The sequence below is a fragment of the Staurois parvus genome, unplaced genomic scaffold (genome assembly GCF_062004578.1).
Source record: "Staurois parvus isolate SC_StPar_1 unplaced genomic scaffold, SC_StPar_1.0 ptg000151l, whole genome shotgun sequence".
Lineage (NCBI taxonomy): Eukaryota > Metazoa > Chordata > Amphibia > Anura > Ranidae > Staurois > Staurois parvus.
Genome location: NW_028317947.1, coordinates 21419065 through 21438446, shown reverse-complemented (window position 1 = coordinate 21438446; position 19382 = coordinate 21419065). Strand labels below are relative to the sequence as shown.

General features: G+C 41.6%; 1 protein-coding gene across 3 annotated transcripts in view; it reads left to right on the top strand.

Moving 5' to 3' along the window:
* The window catches only part of SCN4A (sodium voltage-gated channel alpha subunit 4), a 135707-nt gene that overhangs the window by 79422 nt on the left and 36903 nt on the right, over positions 1-19382 (top strand). For all 3 annotated transcript variants that reach the window (XM_089674631.1, XM_089674629.1, XM_089674630.1), the window contains exons 11-14: positions 6066-6221; positions 8790-8904; positions 10485-10723; positions 12764-12937. In XM_089674631.1, the coding sequence (XP_089530757.1) occupies positions 6066-6221; positions 8790-8904; positions 10485-10723; positions 12764-12937 (684 nt within the window). The remainder of the gene's footprint in view (positions 1-6065; positions 6222-8789; positions 8905-10484; positions 10724-12763; positions 12938-19382) is intronic.

The window sequence follows — 19382 nt, the reverse complement described above, 5'->3', positions numbered from 1 at the left end:
TCTGCTATCCAGGACCCATCCTTGGCATCCTAAATGTACAGGAACGGGGCCTGGATGGCAGATATTTTAGCCCATTTATATTATAGCGTATAATATTTAGTGATGAAATTGTAATGAGTATGTAAGGGGCACATGTATTCCATAAAGAATTCACTTTGAAGGGAAAACAGTAGGGTTACAAGTGACACATTGACATGACAAAGTTTCTGATGGAGTTAAAGAACCAAACCAAAGTTTGCAAATGGCTATATCAAACCATTCCAGTATGCAGGTGTTTTATATTTGTGATTTGTAGACATTTTCAGATGTCAACGGCATGTTTGTAGCTCTTCAAATAACAGTAATTTAGGACTTGACATGCTGGTTTGTCGGAAAATGCTCTCAGTATAAGTGTGTGCGGTGTTCTGCTCAGCAGCTGTACTAGTAACTGGAGCGTTTTATCAGTTTAATGTTCTGTAGTGACAGCACCATTGGTGGTACACAAAGTGTTAGTCCTGCTAACAGTAGTAATGTACAGTGCTCCTGTGACCTTTCATATAACTGTAATCTGATGAGCTGATCCTTCTCGTATTTACGCTTGCACAACTTGGTAAAAGAGCCAACGCAGCACTGAACAAGAATCATCAGAAGTATGATACTGATCCAAGAAGAGACTTCATGGTGCATTTGTGAAGCCTAAGGAAATCATTCTGATTGCCAGCTCTTCAGGCAGGAATCCTAACTGTGCATTCAATGCGTGTTCACAAGCTTTGGAGCCTATTGCATCTTTAGCAGTTTTTCCACTTAAAACCTTTTGCCTGTGTTTTCCAAGTATCACAGTTCCACTCATAATCCACCAGTGGTCTAAATATAGAGCCGAGACCTCAAAAATATTTTGTACAGGCTGTGATTAACTGACCTGTACAGGAAGGACCTGATACCACAATTCTGCCATTACCTACCATTGTCCTGTGTATGGGGCTCTCTTTCATGGCAAAGTGCTTAATTTCTACTTCTCAGTTAGTGAGGGCTCAAGATTTTTTCACCTGGTTCCTGCAACTACTGTTGGAGGCATCATCACATTGAATGGTGTTCAGTTAAAGCAGTGGTTCTCAACCTTCCTAATGCCGTGACCCTTTAATACAGTTCCTCATGTTGTGGTGACCCCCAACCATAAAATTATTTACCCAGTAATTATAATTCATGAGTGTCGTTTTACCTCCAATACTGCTGCTTTCAACAGAGTAGCTGCTTTCAACACAGCAGCTACTTTCTACACAGTAGCTGCGATTTACACATCGGAAATATGTGTTTTCTGATGGTCTTAGGGGACCCCTGTGAAAGGGTCGTTCGACCCCCAAAGGGGTCGCGACCCACAGGTTGAGAACCACTGAGTTAAAGGAAGCAATGCTGTGGGAGAAATATGAAGGTAATGTTGTTAAGCGCCCTGGCAGTCATTCTGATCATTGGCTTTCTTAGTCACCAAACTAGGTCATGAGCTCTAATTTCAGTTTGACTTCGCATACTGCATACTCGTCTAGTGAGTCCCTCAAAACGAATGCACTGTGTTGTATATTGGTTATGCAGTCCCACAAGTGCCCTTTTCCATCTTTTTTTCACTGACTTGCAAGTTCCTTATGCTGTTTTAAAATAGTGGCCCCAACATTTTCATCTGCTGAGTCTACACATAGACTGTATCCCTCTACCATCCTGCTTTGTATATGGCTGCTGTTCTTCAAGATTATTCTAAATATAATTTTCTTATACGAGAAAAACTGACATATCAGCATAGAAATGGTCCCTGTCACTTTTACTCTATGTGGCAACCATGGCTAGACGTTCCCAGTCTAGCACCTGATCAGATGGTAATGGACAGGCTTCTTCAGGGCTAATGTGATATCAGGAACTATGCGCCTTCCACAGTTGCTCTACTTGAGGATGCTGTTTTTTCCCATACTTTCTTTGGTGTATATTTCATGTTTATTTCCCCTCTTCTGTTGTGTTCAAACTCTTTCGATTGCACAATTGAAGAATTATACTGATTTTACTACTATTGGCCTATTTTGTGCTCCGATTAACCGCTTCCCGACCGCCCTATAGCAGATATACTGCTAAAGGGCGGCACGGGTGTGCAAAATCATATATATGTGTATATATATATATATATATGTGTGTGTGTGTGTGTGTGATTTTGCATTTCTGGGTAGGGAGCGCACGCCCTACCCGTGCCATCATTCGCAGCCGCGGCTGTCAATCAGTGGGTCCCAGCCGGTGATTACTCGCTGGCGCCCGGTGATTGCCGAAGATCTCCAACGTGGAAGAGAACTGTGTGTAAACAATACAGTTCTCCTCCCTGTCAGCTCTGGCACACTGCTTTGGATGCAGTGAATGCATACAGAAGCCTTATTTCACTAAATCCAAGTGCAGTGGATATATTCATCTCCATCTGCTATTTGTTGTTTTTTCATGAATCTGCTGACTATACCTCATTCCTATTACAGGTATATTATTAATTTTATGGTATTTTGTATGCCAACTCACAAAGATTTTAAATGCAGAAATAGAGTCCGTGAGCGGTATAGAGCACCAGCATCTGTTTTTCAATTTGCAAAGATTATCACATAGTTTTTTGCTCCTAAAAATATCTCTAGCTTTTGCCAGGAGTTTTTCTTTTTTTTTTTAAGAGGTGGGTTTTGAGGACAGCAGGAAAGGTAGCAGTATGGGGTGATATTACACACCAAAATACCAAATCATGGGAAAGAGAGGCTTTCAGTTGTCTAGTGTCTCTTTTAGAAAGAGTAAAAAAAAGATTCCAAAACAACACTATTTATTTTTACGAACTGAACAAAAGGTGCCATGAGCTAAAAAAGAAAAAAAAGAAAAAAATGAATATAAAATAACTGATTTGGCTATGTGAATTGGCCCTATTGACTGTTCACTGTGAATAATGCTTAAATCACTTTTCTTGTTATTATTGGACAGGCCTATTTGAACATATGACCCTCACAGGTATAGTTTTATTGTTTTGTCTGAGGCTAAACTGGGGATAGATGAAAGAATCGGAGATTCCTGAAAATAGCTTGCCTTCCAAGCTGTATTTTATCAAGACAAAGCTTTGTGCTGTTGACTCATTGGAGCATTTGGCGTGTTTGATCTATTGATGTGCTGCTGACCTGGATTTATACAGGGAAAGTACTTTGGACTTATAGACAGGCATTGCTTACTGAGTGATTTATGGGAGTGCCTGGATTATTTATGTCCAGCTCTGGGCATCTAATTTATAGCTGTACAGGATGAGTATCTTTATTTCACTGAAGTTAAGAATCTCTCATTTTTTGATGTATAGATGATTGTGCTTCTAATGAAGCAATGTACAAGCTCAGATCCTTGATTTATTGACACAATATTTGATTTATTGATGTGCAGTACTTCAGTTTTATTGCTGCACGGTGCCTTTGATCTTTGCAATACAAGTATTAAAAACTCAGATTGTATATTGTACCATTCAACCAATTGTTTGCATTCATTTTACAACCTGCAGTAAAAAAATAGAAGCTGGATGAATACCATATGTATATACTTTTATTCTAGGTTTTATACATTTAACCCTGTGATAGCAGCTTGAATCAGCCCTTAGGTTTAAAGAGATACAGGAGTGTGGGAAACTGTCAGTCACGGCTCTCTGCCCAGAGTTCGATCAGTGGTCATGTGATCATTCATTTGTCGGGTTTAGAGCCAGCGGGGACAGCTGCAGCATCAGACTGATGCTGCAGCATGGAGGTGAGCATGTGTGTTTATTTTCTATATGCCCAGACTTCTTTAACCTTTCCCTACTTTATCCAAAACTAAGGCTGGCCACACATTAATTAATTTTTTTTTGTTCAACCAGTGGGTTGAACGAAACAAAATGACTTAATTCACTCCTGCTCTACTATTGTATTCTGAAGGTGGGGAACCTTCCCTGCTGTCAGAATACATGGATCAGTGCTGCCTGCTATAGCAAGTGGCATTGATCATTCAGGAAAAACTTCACAGGCTGGTTGTGCAGAAGCCGATCAACAGATGCCCATACATGGATCAAAATTTGCCCAGTCCCTGCTGAACAAGCTGAATTTCAATCTATGTATGGCCACTCCAAAACCTTTTTGGCTTTAGAATTACTTTAAGTCACCGGCAGGGCGGACTGACAACTCATGGGGCCCCCGGGCAATAGGGGATCATGGGGCCCCTGTGTCCTTGCCCAAACTCAAAAAAGCCTATGAAAAAGGTACCAGGGGCATCTCATGGGGCCCCCTACTGACCCCAGGCCCTCGGGCACTGCCCGAGTATCCAAATGGTCAGTCTGCCCCTGGTCACCGGATAAGTGACTGACTAGTGTGGAAGGATCCTTCTAGAGATTCCAGAGTAGACCAAAAACCTGCTGGAGGAATGATATATTCCAGCTGGTCTAAGAACACCTTGTAATTCCTCAAAAAGTAAAAAAATAAATAATGTAGTTTACTCCCAGCCAAAAGGACATCTAAAGTGGACCATACAGTCTTCCTCCCACAGGACCTCTAATGGTTAAACAAATCAGCTGAGAAATGAAACCAAACTTACTTTAAAGTGTTACTACACCCAGGAGCCTGCATTCACTATATCTGGTGTCCCCGGACCCTGCATTCACTATATCTGGTGTCCCCAGACCCTGCATTCACTATATCTGGTCTCTCCGGACCCTGCATTCACTATATCTGGTGTCCCCGGACCCTGCATTCACTATATCTGGTGTCCCTGGACCCTGCATTCACTATATCTGGTGTCCCCGGACCCTGCATTCACTATATCTGGTGTCCCCGGACCCCGCATTCACTATATCTGGTGTCCCCGGACCCTGCATTCACTATATCTGGTCTCCCAGGACCCTGCATTCACTATATCTGGTGTCCCCGGACCCTGCATTCACTATATCTGGTCTCCCCGGACCCTGCATTCACTATATCTGGTCTCCCCGGACCCTGCATTCACTATATCTGGTCTCCCCGGACCCTGCATTCACTGTATCTGGTGTCCCCGGACCCTGCATTCACTATATCCGGTCTCCCCGGACCTTGCATTCACTATATCTGGTCTCCCCGGACCCTGCATTCACTATATCTGGTCTCCCCGGACCCTGCATTCACTGTATCTGGTTTCCCACAGTACACACTACATGGAAATGTAATTATTTTAGTAAATATAAACTGCTAAATACCTTTTATCATCGGCAGTTAGAGACGTTTTGTGACTTATATCAGTGTTCAGCAGAGCACTGGTTAAAGCTTGTAGGAGGAGTTTTCATTCTACTCTAGGAGGATGCAAAACCCCTGACCTCTGTCTGGACAGTGCAGATTGGTCCTGTGCTGATCACATGCACTCTCCCAAGAAAAAAAAACAAATCTCTCTAGCAATACACACTAAACTGAGCTTGTGCAGAGTGTCTCCACCAATATGTCAGGATATTATCAGGAGATAAGACACTGGAAGAAGGGAAGGATCAGAGAAGTCAAACAGCCTTTTTACACAATGCAGAGGATTAACCCCTTAGGTTTCACAGTATAACAAGCATGCTTTAATGCATACACAGACTGATTGTACAGTTGTGGGTTTAGTAACACTTTAATGAGGCAGAGCTGAAGTGTTTACCTTGGGTTTAAATGTGCACAGTGCGTTTAAAAGGCCATTCCATCCACGAATGAGACATGAGACTCTTAATTGTGAGTAGTCAGTGTCTCTGCCAAATGTTGTTATTCTGGATTCTCTAAATATTATTTTTATTCTGCGTTTTTAGGAAATCCATCAGGGGAAAGTCTGGTACTAAGAGAGCTGAATAGCTGTAGCTGGGGAGAATTAGATTGTGATGGGGGTTTCTCTCATTTGGACTCCCTAAGAAGTGTACAAAGTCAGAGTGTGATTTAGCTGGCTGGCAACCATATGTACCTGAAATGCGTGTATTGAGGGGAATTTACCTTGAAGTATTGAAGTTAAAATATACTGATTTTTGGCAGTGGGCTGGAACTTTACAGTACTTGTGATTTGCTGATGGATAGTTTACTTCTCTTCTGCAGAAATCCAGTGTAGCATCTGTAGGACTGGTCAACGGAGAACAGAAAAAACCTCCCTCTGATCCAGACCTCACAGAAGATGGCACAGAAAAGTTGGACTGCAATGGAAGAGTTATACCGCGAGTGGTAATAGAAAGAGTGGCTTCTCTGGATGACGATGTGAGTGCTCTGACTGTCCTTAGCAATCCTTATTAATAACTAATAATGATGGTTGGTTATATTATATTTTATAACTAAGATGTCTAGAATTCATTGGATTTGTCAATCTTTTCTGGTTTAAATGAGTTATGGCCCTGTACTTTATTCTATTTGACTTGCATGGCTATGACTGTGCTAGACACTAAAGGCACCTAGTAGACGGCCCTGTATAAATGTAATGGCTAGAGAGATGGGGTTAGTCTTTCCACCTTAGGGTGGTGGCCCAAAGTTGTCTACCTTGCACTGCCCAGTAGACAGCCCTCTAAACTGATCCAGGTAAAACTGCAAGGATAAGGGACGTGTATTGTGTCCATGGATAGCTCAAAAGTGAACCTCTCATTTGCCCTTTCATGGCAAAGCAACAGATTTACCACAGTGATGGCTTCTTCAGTGGCTTATAGTCCCCTTCCCCTTGCCCAACTCCAACCATCCTCCCAGTCTGCTGCTTTTTGTCTCTTGATGTTCTTCTGGGTAAAGGGGAGCATGTGGCTAACTCCTCTCCTCCCTTGTGACAGCGGTGGTGTTAGGCAAATGGACACTCACACACCCCAGCACTCACATACAGTTGTGACCAAAATTATTCAACCCCCAATGCTGTAAAGGGGTTTAGGGACTATAGTGTACATTTGGAATTGTATTCAGAATCAAATCCTACAAGGACGTTGTAACTACCCAAATGCAACTAAAATGACATCAATTGTTTATGTAATACAGTAGTAAATGGTTCTTATGTGGTTTCTTCATTGCCACAATTATTCAACCCCTTAAAGACTACCACTCTGAAGAACAGAGGTTCATACAGGTGCTTTCCATCAGGTATTGAAAACACCTGTGGATGTCACCGAGCAGCAATCAAGCATAATAAGCACCAATTAGGCAGCTTTAAAATGACTGTGATACTCAGCTCCTTCTAGACATTTACTGGTGTGGTTACAAACATGGTGAAGGCAAGAGAATGGTCCAGGAAGACAAGAGAAGAGGTGATTTCTCTTCACAGGAAGGGCAATGGCTATAAGAAGATTGCAAAGATGTTAAACATACCAAGAGACACCTTAGGAAGCATCATTCGCAAATTCAAGGCAAAGGGCACTGTTGAAACGCTACCTGGTCGTGGCAGAAAGAAGATGCTGACTTCGACTGCTGTGCGCTACCTGAAGCGTAGAGTGGAGAGAAGTCCCCGTGTGACTGCTGAGGAACTGAGAAAAGATTTGTCAGATGTGGGTACAGAAGTTTCAGCCCAGACAATAAGACGCACACTGCGTAATGAAGGCCTCCGTGCCAGAACTCCCAGGCGTACCCCCTTGCTGTCTCCAAAGAATAAGAAGAGTCGACTGCAGTATGCCAAAAGCCATGTGGACAAACCACAAAAGTTGTGGGATAGTGTTCTGTGGACTGATGAAACAAAATTAGAACTGTTTGGGCCCATGGATCAACGCTATGTTTGGAGGAGGAAGAACAAGGCCTATGATGAAAAGAACACCTTGCCTACTGTGAAGCATGGTGGAGGGTCAATCATGCTTTGGGGCTGTTTTGCTTCTGCAGGTACAGGGAAGCTTCAGCGTGTGCAAGGTACCATGAATTCTCTTCAGTACCAGGAGATATTGGATGGAAACGTGATGCAGTCCGTCACACACCTGAGGCTTGGGAGACGTTGGACCTTTCAACAGGACAATGATCCCAAGCATACCTCCAAGTCCACTAGAGCATGGTTGCAGAGGAAAGGCTGGAACATTTTGGAGTGGCCATCGCAGTCACCAGACTTAAATCCGATTGAGAACCTCTGGTGGGACTTAAAGAAAGCAGTTGCAGTGCGCAAGCCTAAGAATGTGACTGAACTGGAGGCCTTTGCCCATGAAGAATGGGCGAAGATACCCGTAGATCGCTGCAAGACACTTGTGTCAAGCTATGCTTCACGTTTAAAAGCTGTTATAACTGTAAAAGGATGCTGTACTAAGTACTAAGATTGAATGTCACTTGGGGGTTGAATAAAACTGATAATGCTGTGAGCACAGAAAAGACATTTGTGGTTATTTCATTATAACTGTTATGTTATATTTGTCTGACCTACAAGTGCCTCTTTAATGTAAATGTAAGCAAGATGACTGAATGATCAAAAGCAATGTCAAACTGGCCAAAACACTCAATTTCAGTGGGGGTTGAATAATTTTGGTCACAACTGTAGGTGAGGAGAGGGTCCAAAGCCTTATTTAAGTTCTGATCAGAATCAACTTGGAGCTAACAAGGGTAATTACCAGGGGTACATTGCAACTGGAGCTACAGGAGAATGAAGGGAAGACAAGTATATGTTGCTGTGGAGCTGGCTTTAAAATGAGCCAATTGTTTTGCTCTTCAATTTTTTGTGCTTCATGTTTTCTTTTTTTCTTTTATATTTAATTACACATACACCTATTTTTCATGCACATAATACATCTACAAATGTCTGGAAGTTATTGTCTGTCAGTACAACCATGTATCTTCGCTTGTTGATCCCTGAGCATCATCACACACCTGTGTCTGCTTTATTTGCAGGCAAGCTCAGTGAAGACGGATCTTGAGAAGAACTCTAAAATGTATCTGGGAGAGCCGACTTTACAGAAGAAAGCAGGGAGCTCAGTTAGTGTTATTTCCGAAGCCATGATAGAAGGTCTGTGCAAAAGGATGGTGTCTAATATACCAAAAAACTGTACATAAACTGCTGACATTCTAGATCTTCAAAGCAGTTATTCACTCACTTTATCAAAACTTAAAAGTCAGCAACTACAAAAACTGTAGCTGCTGATTTTTAATAAACAGACACTCACCTGTCCCAGGTCCAGTGCTGTCCTTACCCAGGTCGGTTTCTTCTCCAGTCTTCTGTCCCTAGCACCAGCATATTAACTGTGGGCAGCTTGCTGTGACTGCTTACAGCTTCACAGCCGGCTCCCCACTGCGCATGCGCGAGCCACGCTACGCTTTGTGAATGGTCCCGCAGCCTCCTGGGACCAGTGACGTGTCCTAGAAGAATGTGGACCGGGGGGGAAGCCTTCTGCTCTTGCATTGTATATGCTGTTGCTGACAGGTACCCCCACCCCCCAAAAAAAATTAAAATAAAATAAAGGTGGGGGGGGGGAGAAGAACTTCCCCTTTTGGATGAAGTTCTGTTCTATACAATGTAATCAGTGGTAAAGTCAGTTATGACATTTTAACTTTCTTCTAGCAGATACAGGAACTGATTGTAAAGGAAAGGGTGCTCACTAGGGCGTAACCTGTAGTTGAATGTTCATTTAGTATGATAAGTAATTTTATAAAAAATTATATTTCAGTTTATCTAAGGCCAAAACTTATTCTAGCTTTGGATAGAATGTGTCCTGTTTTTATTTATGTGACCTCTGGAAGATTAACCCTGTCTATTTGTTCTAGCAACCACTGTCACTGAGATAAAAGTGATGAGAAATCAGGCATTTTATAGCTGTCACCAGAATAAATAGTAATAGAGAGGAATTGTCCTGTGGTCTATGTGGACAGCAGTCTGAGGCTGCATTCACACTTGAGTGTTTTGTAGTTTGAAGCTCCAAAAACGCTCACACTTAGAAAATCAATTGTTCTCTAGGGTGCTTGTTTGTGTGAACAGGTATGAACAGGCACCATCAGGGGCGGACTGACCATTTGGAAACTCGGGCACTGCCTGAGGGCCCAGGGTCAGTAGGGGGCCCCATGAGATGCCCCTGGTACCTTTTTCATAGGCTTTTTTGAATTTGGGCAAGGACACAGGGGCCCCATGATCCCCTACTGCCCGGGGGCCCCATGAGTTGTCAGTCCGCCCCTGGACACCATAGAAAAAAATTGATTTTTTAAGTTTGAGCTTTTTTTGAGCTTCATGCTTCGAGCTTCAAGCTACAAAATGCTCAAGTGAGAATGCAGCCTAAAACAGGTTTTCCCCTCACAGCACTGTTACATTCTCCTTAACAGAAAATAGAAAAAAATTCAATAGGGATAGTTGAGATACAGAAGGTAGGCAGATGCAGGAACTTTATTCAGTGTACAGACCCTTTCAATAGCTAGCCTTACAGACTTTTCACTGATAACATGCATGCTCTCAATTGAACAAACCTTGGTATCTTGCGACTTTCATCTAATGTCTGTGGGTCCTTTACACATACAGTATATCCTTTATAAGTGCAATCTTATGTAACCAAGCAGGCCAGTTGTTTCTGTTAATGTGAAGCAAAGTTCCTTTCATTGCAGAACTAGAGGAAGCCCAGCAGAAGTGCCCCCCGTGGTGGTACAAGTTTGCCCATAAATTTTTGATTTGGGACTGCTGCAAGCAATGGGTGATGTTTAAGGGGTTTGTGAAGTTTGTGGTCATGGATCCCTTTGTAGACCTTGGCATCACTATATGCATTGTGCTCAATACCCTCTTCATGGCTATGGAGCACTATCCAATGACTGAGCAATTCCAGCAAGTGCTGAATGTAGGCAATCTGGTAAGTACATATCTGCTTCATGATTTATATGTGCATAAAGAAAACAAATTGTGGTTTAAAAGAAAAAAAAAGGTAAAGTGGTGTCAATATTTGGCCAGCCAATTTCCCATAATTGAGTGTGACTAGGATAGGACAGGATATGATATGATAGATGAGAGAAGACTTAGAATGTATGTGCCTGACCTCTTTGTAGGTGTACAATCCAAACGCACACATTCCTGCTTTAAAAATGTGTTTAACTGGGTGCTGCAGAGACTGTCAGCTGGAGCCGAACAGAATCAGCAAGGGAGATTGTCACCAGCACACCGAGAATCACCAATATGGGTCCAAAAAGTTTTAATGAATGATCACATAGTTACATCAAGGCAACATTACGGAGACTGATTGCCACATGCCTGATGAAGGGGTCCTGCGAGACTCCGAAATGTTGCCTTTCTGTAACGATGTGATCGTTCATTAAAACTTTTGGACCTATATTGGTGATTCTCGGTGTGCTGGTGACATTCTCCCTTGACCTCTTTGTAGGGAGCATGTCTGCTAGGTTTCAGCAATATTCAAAGCATGTACAGTGGATATAAAATAGTCTACACAGCCCTGTTAAAATGTCATGTCTGTGTGATGTAAAAAAATGAGGCAAAGATAGATAATTTCAGAACTTTTTTTCCACCTTTAATGGAAGATAGAAGCCTTTTCTTACGAAGAAAAACCCCCAAGCCCGGCTAAATTTTGCATAAACACATCTGAAGTCATGGTCTGATGAAACCAAGGTTGAACTTTTTGGCTATAATTCCAAAAGATATGTTTGGCGCAAAAACAACACTGCACATCACCAAACGAATACCATACCCACCGTGAAGCATGGTGGTGGCAGCATCATGCTTTGGGGCTGTTTTTCTTCAGCTGGAACTGGGGCCTTAGTCAAGGTAGAGGGAATTATGAACAGTTCCAAATGCCAGTCAATATTGGCACAAAACCTTCAGGCTTCTGCTAGAAAGCTGAGCATGAAGAACAACTTCATCTTTCAGCATGACAAGGACCCAAAGCATACATCCAAATCAACAAAGGAATGGCTTCACCAGAAGAAGATGAAAGTTTTGGAATAGCCCAGCCAGAGCCCAGACCTGAATCCGATCGAAAATCTGTGGGGTGATCTGAAGAGGGCTGTGCACAGGAGATCCCCTTGCAATCTGACAGATTTGGAGTGTTTTTGCAAGGAAGAGCGAGCAAATATTGCCAAGTCAAGATGTGTCATGCTGATAGACTCATACCCACAAAGACTCAGTGCTGGAAACACATCAAAAGGGGCTTCAACAAAGTATTAGTTTAAGGGTGTCCAACCACTTATGCAACCATATTATTTTAGTCTTTTATTTTCACTTCCCTCCACCTAAAAGTTTGTTGTTCAACTGAGTTGTAGTTTATAGGTTACATTAAAGGTGGAAAAAGTTCTGAAATGATTGATCTTTGTCTCATTTTATTACATCACAGAAGCCTGACATTTTAACGGGTGTGTAGACTTTTTATATCCACTGTATAACGCATGATCTGGAAAACATTGCTTGCTTTTTGTTTGAGAGTAGGTCAAATCTAAAAGAAAACGTTTATTACAGGCAAGATCGTAGAATCCTTTCAGCAGTTCTCTCTATGAGTTGTAGGCCATGGCTGAACCAACAGCATTTTTCTGTTATACACAAGAGACCTCTAGTGGCCAGATAATATATGGCAGATTTGTTTCGAATTTTGTGCTTCGTGCTAAATAAATATTACCCTTGTGTATTCCTTCGATTGTAAATTTAAATCTTAAACACAAGACAATTGGTTATCTTGTTTGTGCATCTAATTTAGGTTGTAACAAGCACAACTTTCTAAATTTCTGTTTCATTTTGTACCACTGTATTTTATCTGTACATGTTGCTCTAGACAACTTGGTGTTCTAGTGAAGTGAAATATAGAATTCTGTATTCACACTAAACGTTTCTACTACCAATGATATAAATTTCACTGGGTTCAGTGACCTATTTTATTCTTGTTTTAAAACAGGTTTTCACTGGTATATTTGCAGCTGAAATGTTCTTTAAGATCATTGCTCTGGATCCATATGACTACTTTCAGGTGGGATGGAATATATTTGACAGCATTATAGTCACGTTGAGTCTGGTAGAGCTGGGTCTGGCCAATGTCGAAGGTCTGTCAGTCCTGCGGTCCTTCCGTTTGGTAGGTGTTGGGCTAAAATGATATACATTGCTGGGGATACACAAATACACAACACAGTTCTGTCTGATGGGTTAGTGTCCATTACACCTAATATATGTCTGCCTTGGAGGGGAAGTACCAAAAATGCTGCAGCAACAGAAATATTTACAGGTATAGGATAAATACCATTCTGATGTTCTTGAATTGTCAGTCTGCAAGGCAGTATTAAGAGCTCATGCAGCCTTCGGTAATTAGGAAGGATGGTACTATTTATTTTGTAAGAGGCTATGTTACCTGACCTGTTTTCTAAATATTTAACCAAAATGTGGTCTAGATTGTACCTCTAATCTAGAGTGCAGAATGAGGAAATAACAATGTATAATGTTCTACAGAGAGTCTCGGGACTCTTCTCAGTAGCTCCAATATCCCCTTTACCATCTTAGGTTTAGCTGATAGATTTGCCCACAAATGGGTCAGGACTGGCTAAAAGAAATGCAAGATGTGAACAGAATTTGTAAATGAGGAGGTTTGGTGTGAACGTCTCTTAAAGTGGTTCAAAAACCTAAACATTTTACCTTAATGTATTCCCTGCATTAAGGTAAAAGATAGGGCAGCACAGCGGCTAAATGGTTAGCACTTCCACCTGGCAGTACTTGGGTCATTGGTTCAAATCCCAACCATGCATGGCACCTCCTGTCTGGAGTTTGTACCTGTGTGGGTTTCCTCCGGGTACTCCAGTTTCCTCTCACACTCCAAAGACATGCTGGTAGGTTTTTTGGTTCCTGTCTAAATTGGCCCTAGTATGTGTGTGTATGAATGTGAGTTAGATTGTACACCCCTTGAGGGTTAGGGACTGATGTGAATGTACAATATATATGTAAAAGCGCTGCGTAAATTGACAGTACCTGAAATAAAATAAATAAATAAAAATGTTTAGGCATTAATATCACCCCCTCTTTTACTTACCCGAGACCTCACTCTAGCCAGTGCTGTGTCCATCTGCAGTGGCTGTCTCTGCATTCACAAGCTTTACTGAGGCAGCAAGCTCCTGCTGCTGTCAGTCAAATCCTGTGGCGAGGCCGAGACACACTGTCTGTGTCTATGGTTGCAAGCAGCATGGCTCAGGATTGAGCCAGTAGGTGTGCCACACTAGGAAGCAGATTCTAATGGTGGCACACCAAGAAGATGAAGCGCCAGGAGTGCAGGAAGGGGACCCTTAAAGAGGAGGATAGAGGAGGCTCTGTGCAATTCTTTTGCACAGTGCACTTAAGTATAACATGTTTGCTATTTAGGAAAGAAAATATAGCTAATTATGTAATTATGTCTATGTAAACAGAGAGAAAAAGGGAATATACAACTGCATTATGAAAAAGCCTGATGAAAATACTGGAGCTTACAAGAATTAGAATTTAGAGTGATGCACGAAAAATAGACAATTATTTCCTTGTTTTAGGATATATCACTATTATGTAGATTATTGTGTTTATTTTTTGTTTTAAAAATGAATTTGTAATAAAAATGTATAACTTTTGTATCCTACAAAGGGCTGGAATTGCTGAATTTATGGGCAGGGCTTGCAATTTCTATGTGGACATTGCTGAAATGTGTCCATAGCAGAGGATTAAGTGGCATATATGTGCTATCTAGTGACAGATCTGTTATCCCTGTGTTTACAGTTTAGTTATTAACAGATCTGTCACAAGAGAGCACATATTCTTTGTGTCATCCTCCGCTATGTAGCAATGTTCCATTCAAGAATAATGCCATCCTATGGTAGGATCTTTTTCCTCCATGCTAGAAAGTATGGTTCCTTCTAATGTGTGGTATAGAACTGAACCCAAACTGACAAATAACATTTGGATGCAATGTGTTGGGGTAGGCTCTGTGCAAAATAAACTTCGCATTCTCATTGTGAAGATTGAACTTCAGTTTAATTTCACTGACAGTCTCTCTTCAGCCTTGCTGTCAGGTAATTGTTCAGTTGAAGAGCCTGCTGGAGTGATTGTCTAAGATTCTAAAAGGTTTAACAAAGCACACCCCCAACAACCAATCAATCAATAAATCGCGATGGGCACAGTTTTCGCATTGGTTGCTGTAGGTGGAAGGTCATCATTGGGCTGTGCTTCAAACCATAGGCCTGTGCATGAAAATACTATCATGTCTTAAATGTATGTGTTTACTACTGTTCATATCCTATTACGGTTTGTGATTTACCCTGTTTTGTGATGAAGACAATCATGATTATTTTTATATAAGAAGCCTTTAGTCATTCCTTGATTGTTAGGGTGATAAGAAAACTAGTACATTATTCATGCCACCAAGCCAAGTTCACATCGATTACTATACACTCCTTGTATACAAGTTTTAAAGTAGCACTATATAACATTTTTTTTTTTTTCCATTTCGGATAGTGTACAGGAGGGTTATAACCCCTGTCACATTTTTTTTTTCACCATCTGTGTCCAATTGCGGAGATTTTCCTTCACTTTCTGTCCCATAGCCAAAACAGGAAATGAGAAGCAATCCCTGCAAACTAAAGGAATCTCTTGGAGCCCCCCCAAGTAACCAAAACTACTGTCCCCATTGGCAGATTTCTCCTTTTATTACTTTTCTGGCGGCAAGCCAAATTTTGAAATAAAACAATATCCATGCTGACTAGAAGTATAAGGCAGCCGACACCAATTGGTAGTATACAAACCTGAGCGCACGCGGCAGGACCCAAAAGATGGTGAACTATGCCTGGGCAGGGTGAAGCCAGAGGAAACTGGTGGAGTTCCGCAGCGGTCCTGACATGCAAATCGGTCATCTGATCTAATTTCTCAGAGCAATGTTCCCCAAACTCTTAGAGGTTTCCCAGTGTTGGTTTACATATTCTCCATACATGATAGGGCTCAAGATTCATGTGGGAGGATTTCATCGTCCATTGTAAGTGGATGGTGACATTTAATAGTTGGTGGGGCTTGGACAGCACGCTAATCCTTATGGAATTGCATTCTCCACCCTAATTTGGGATGCATTGCAGTGGAAGGGATATGTTTCCAGTGGGTGTGCAGAAGGTGATATTTTTCAGTATCAGTGTCAAGTAAGGCCTTGTACACAAGAACACTGCTAGAATAGGAAGTACATTGAGTACCTAGGCAGATCCAAGCTACGTTATGGTATGCTTTGCAACTACCAGGGGAAGCTGGCCTCTGGAATCAGGTTCAGCCTAGACCAGGGGTGGGCAAACTTTTTGACTTGAGGGCCGCAATGGGTTCATATATTGGACCCGGGGGCCGGACCAAGAGTAGATGAATGATGTGTATGTGTCATCCATAGTAAGTATAGTAATATTCCCCCATAGTAAGCATAGTAATTAATCCCCCATAGTAATTAATCCCCCATATAGTAATTCATCCCCCATATAGTAATTCATCCCCCATATAGTAATTCATCCCCCATATAGTAATTCGTCCCCCATATAGTAATTCGTCCCCCATAGTTATTCATCCCCCCTATAGTAATTCATCCCCCATAGTAATTCATCCCCCATATAGTAATTCATCCCCCATATTAATTCATCCCCCATATAGTAATTCATTCCCCATATAGTAAGTCCCCCATATAGTAATTCATTCCCCATATAGTAAGTCCTCCATATAGTAATTCATTCCCCATATAGTAAGTCCCCCATATAGTAATTAATTCCCCATATAGTAAGTCCTCCATATAGTAATTAATTCCCCATATAGTAAGTCCCCCATATAGTAATTCATCCCCCATATAGTAAGTCCTCCATATAGTAATTCATTCCCCATATAGTAAGTCCTCCATATAGTAATTAATTCCCCATATAGTAAGTCCCCCATATAGTAATTCATTCCCCATATAGTAAGTCCCCCCTATAGTAATTCATCCCCCATATAGTAAGTCCCCCATATAGTAAGTCCCCCCCCTGTGTCAATTCACTTACCTTTGGTCCGCGCGTTCCTCTCGTATTCCCGCGCCGTTCTGGTCTTCAGGAAGGACTGTGAGAGGAGTTCGTCACGCTGCCCCGCCTACATCCTGGCTGCCCCGCCTACATCCTGACAGCTGCAGAGTCCTGACGTCCGAGAGGAGGGAGGGGGGCGGCCATCCGAGAGGGGGGGCGGCCATCCGAGAGGAGAGGAGGGGAGAGGAGGGAGGGGAGCGGGCGCCCGGCACACAGGAGAGCCGCATCTAAATTTGTAAAGAGCCGCGGCTTGCCGACCACTGGCCTTGCGGGAGCCTAGCTCCGCGGGCCGGATTAAAAGGTCCGCCGGGCCGTATACGGCCCGCGGGCCGTAGTTTGCCCATTGCTGGCCTAGACCCTGCAGGCAGGATTCCCTCACACACCATGGAGCAGAGAACAAATTGGTGCTATGCTAAGTGCCATTTTGTATTGAGTCATTCAAGTCTTTACACTCCTTCATGGTTGGGAGGCACATAAAGATTTTAGAAATAATATCATATCTTAAATCATCTGTCATTACAAAATATGATAACTAAAATAATCAGTCATCAACACAGAGTTAAATTGGGATTCTTTAACAGGTGATATGCATTTTCTGTGAAACAACATGGTCAAGCTGCTATTCTCAACTTCTTTTAATGACTCTTCTCAATTTGACACTGGAGTTTTAGCTTGCAGGCTGTCTGCAGGGTGACTGTATATGTATTTGAGACCCCTGCATATTCCCCTGAGACTGATTTACGTGCTTCACAGTGCTGATAACATTTCATCTGACTCCAGAAAGGACTAGTGATATGGCTCTGCATTGATGAAGGAATACTAATGAAAAGTTAAGGTGCACACATGATCAAGTGACTTGGTATTATAGCATGCTATATTTACATGCAAAACCTAAAGTGTAATGCAGGCCCTAGATTTGTGAAAAATCCTGCGATTTTTCGGACGGCATTAAACTCCGCCGATATTCTTGTCGTGTATGGGTAATTTTGTCTGAAGATTTTCGTTTTTTTTTTCTTTTTGATTATCGGTCCTACTGGTAAATTTTATAAAAATGACCGAATTTCATCCCATTGATGGTAATATTCCCCAATTTTCTAAACGACAAATTAATGCGCATGTGCTATGACCTGGAAGTTTCTCAGGGAACGAAATTTCTTTTCTGGGAGAAAGGTCAAAAGTTGTAGTATGTAAACAGAACGTCATGTCATGTATCATGTAACTTTTGTGTTTGATGTACAGAAATAACATGCATCCACTATGCTTATTATGTTGTGCTTAATTAGCCCATAATTAAAAGAATTTATGGCACAATTAACACCTTATGGATATATATATATATTAAAAAATAACAGCAATATGCTTTTAAAGCAGCAAAGCTTTATTGACACATGTAGGTAGACAGTATAAAAAGCATTATTTTTTATTCATTATAATTCATTATTCATTCATTAGATAACGGAGGATTGCAATGATTCTTTCTTCTGCACTGATGGGTTTGCACATGTAAGAGTCTTTTTTCCTAATGTGCGGTACACCCATGGTTAGGAGCAGATCAAAAGACTGCTGGGACATTCGCAGATAATCTTTGAAGTCGTCAGGATTATTTTCTTTTAAATTAGAAAGCAGGTTCATGTGTGAAAATTTGCAGATTGAAGAAGCCAGTCTTTGGACCATATTCTGCTCTTTGTTTGTTTTTTTTTTTCCTCCTCCAGTGCTAACACACCTAGCATTATAAGGGCCAGTTTTTGTTTGCGGTTCATTTTGGGCAATTTCATAAGATAAATGAAGAAAATTCGTAGGGATGACACGTTGCTGATGTCTTGACGGAAGATTCCGAAAAGAGAGAGGGAAAAAAAGGTTACCAAACGACATAATTTCCGCCAAAAATACGACAGCATTTCCGTCCAAAAAACGACATAATTTCCACCCAAAAAACGACATCATTTCCTGCAGAGGTAACAATTACAAAGAATTTTTCCGCCGATTTTCGTTGTAATTGGTGGTCTAATTGGCTCTATGACCAACCAATTTTCCGTTTATCGGAAGAAAAATCACGAGATGTTTTCCAAATCTATAGCCTGCTTTCGTCCACTAATTCAAGTTTGGTTACATGCCAGTGAGTTGCACCACAATCTCTTGGTTTTTTTTTTGTTTTTTTTCTGGTGCTGAGATCCTTGCATATGACTATTAGTCCCCATGCACACTGGACATTTTTACAACAGCTGTTTTTGGCTTTTGAGGTTTTTTTTCTACAGCCAGTAAACCCCCTAGCATGTTATCCTATGTGTCCATGCACACATAGACCGTAATCAGCGTTTTTTTTGCAGGGACATTTTTTTGCTGGAAAAAAAAACAGAACTGGTGGGTTTCTGGAAGAGTTTTTTAGCTGTAAAAACGCCCTAAAGCTGAAAAACGCGGTAAAACATGGTAAATTGAGATTAAGCGCTGCAAACCAGCATTTTTAGACTTTTATTACCAAAAAATACAAATGCGGAA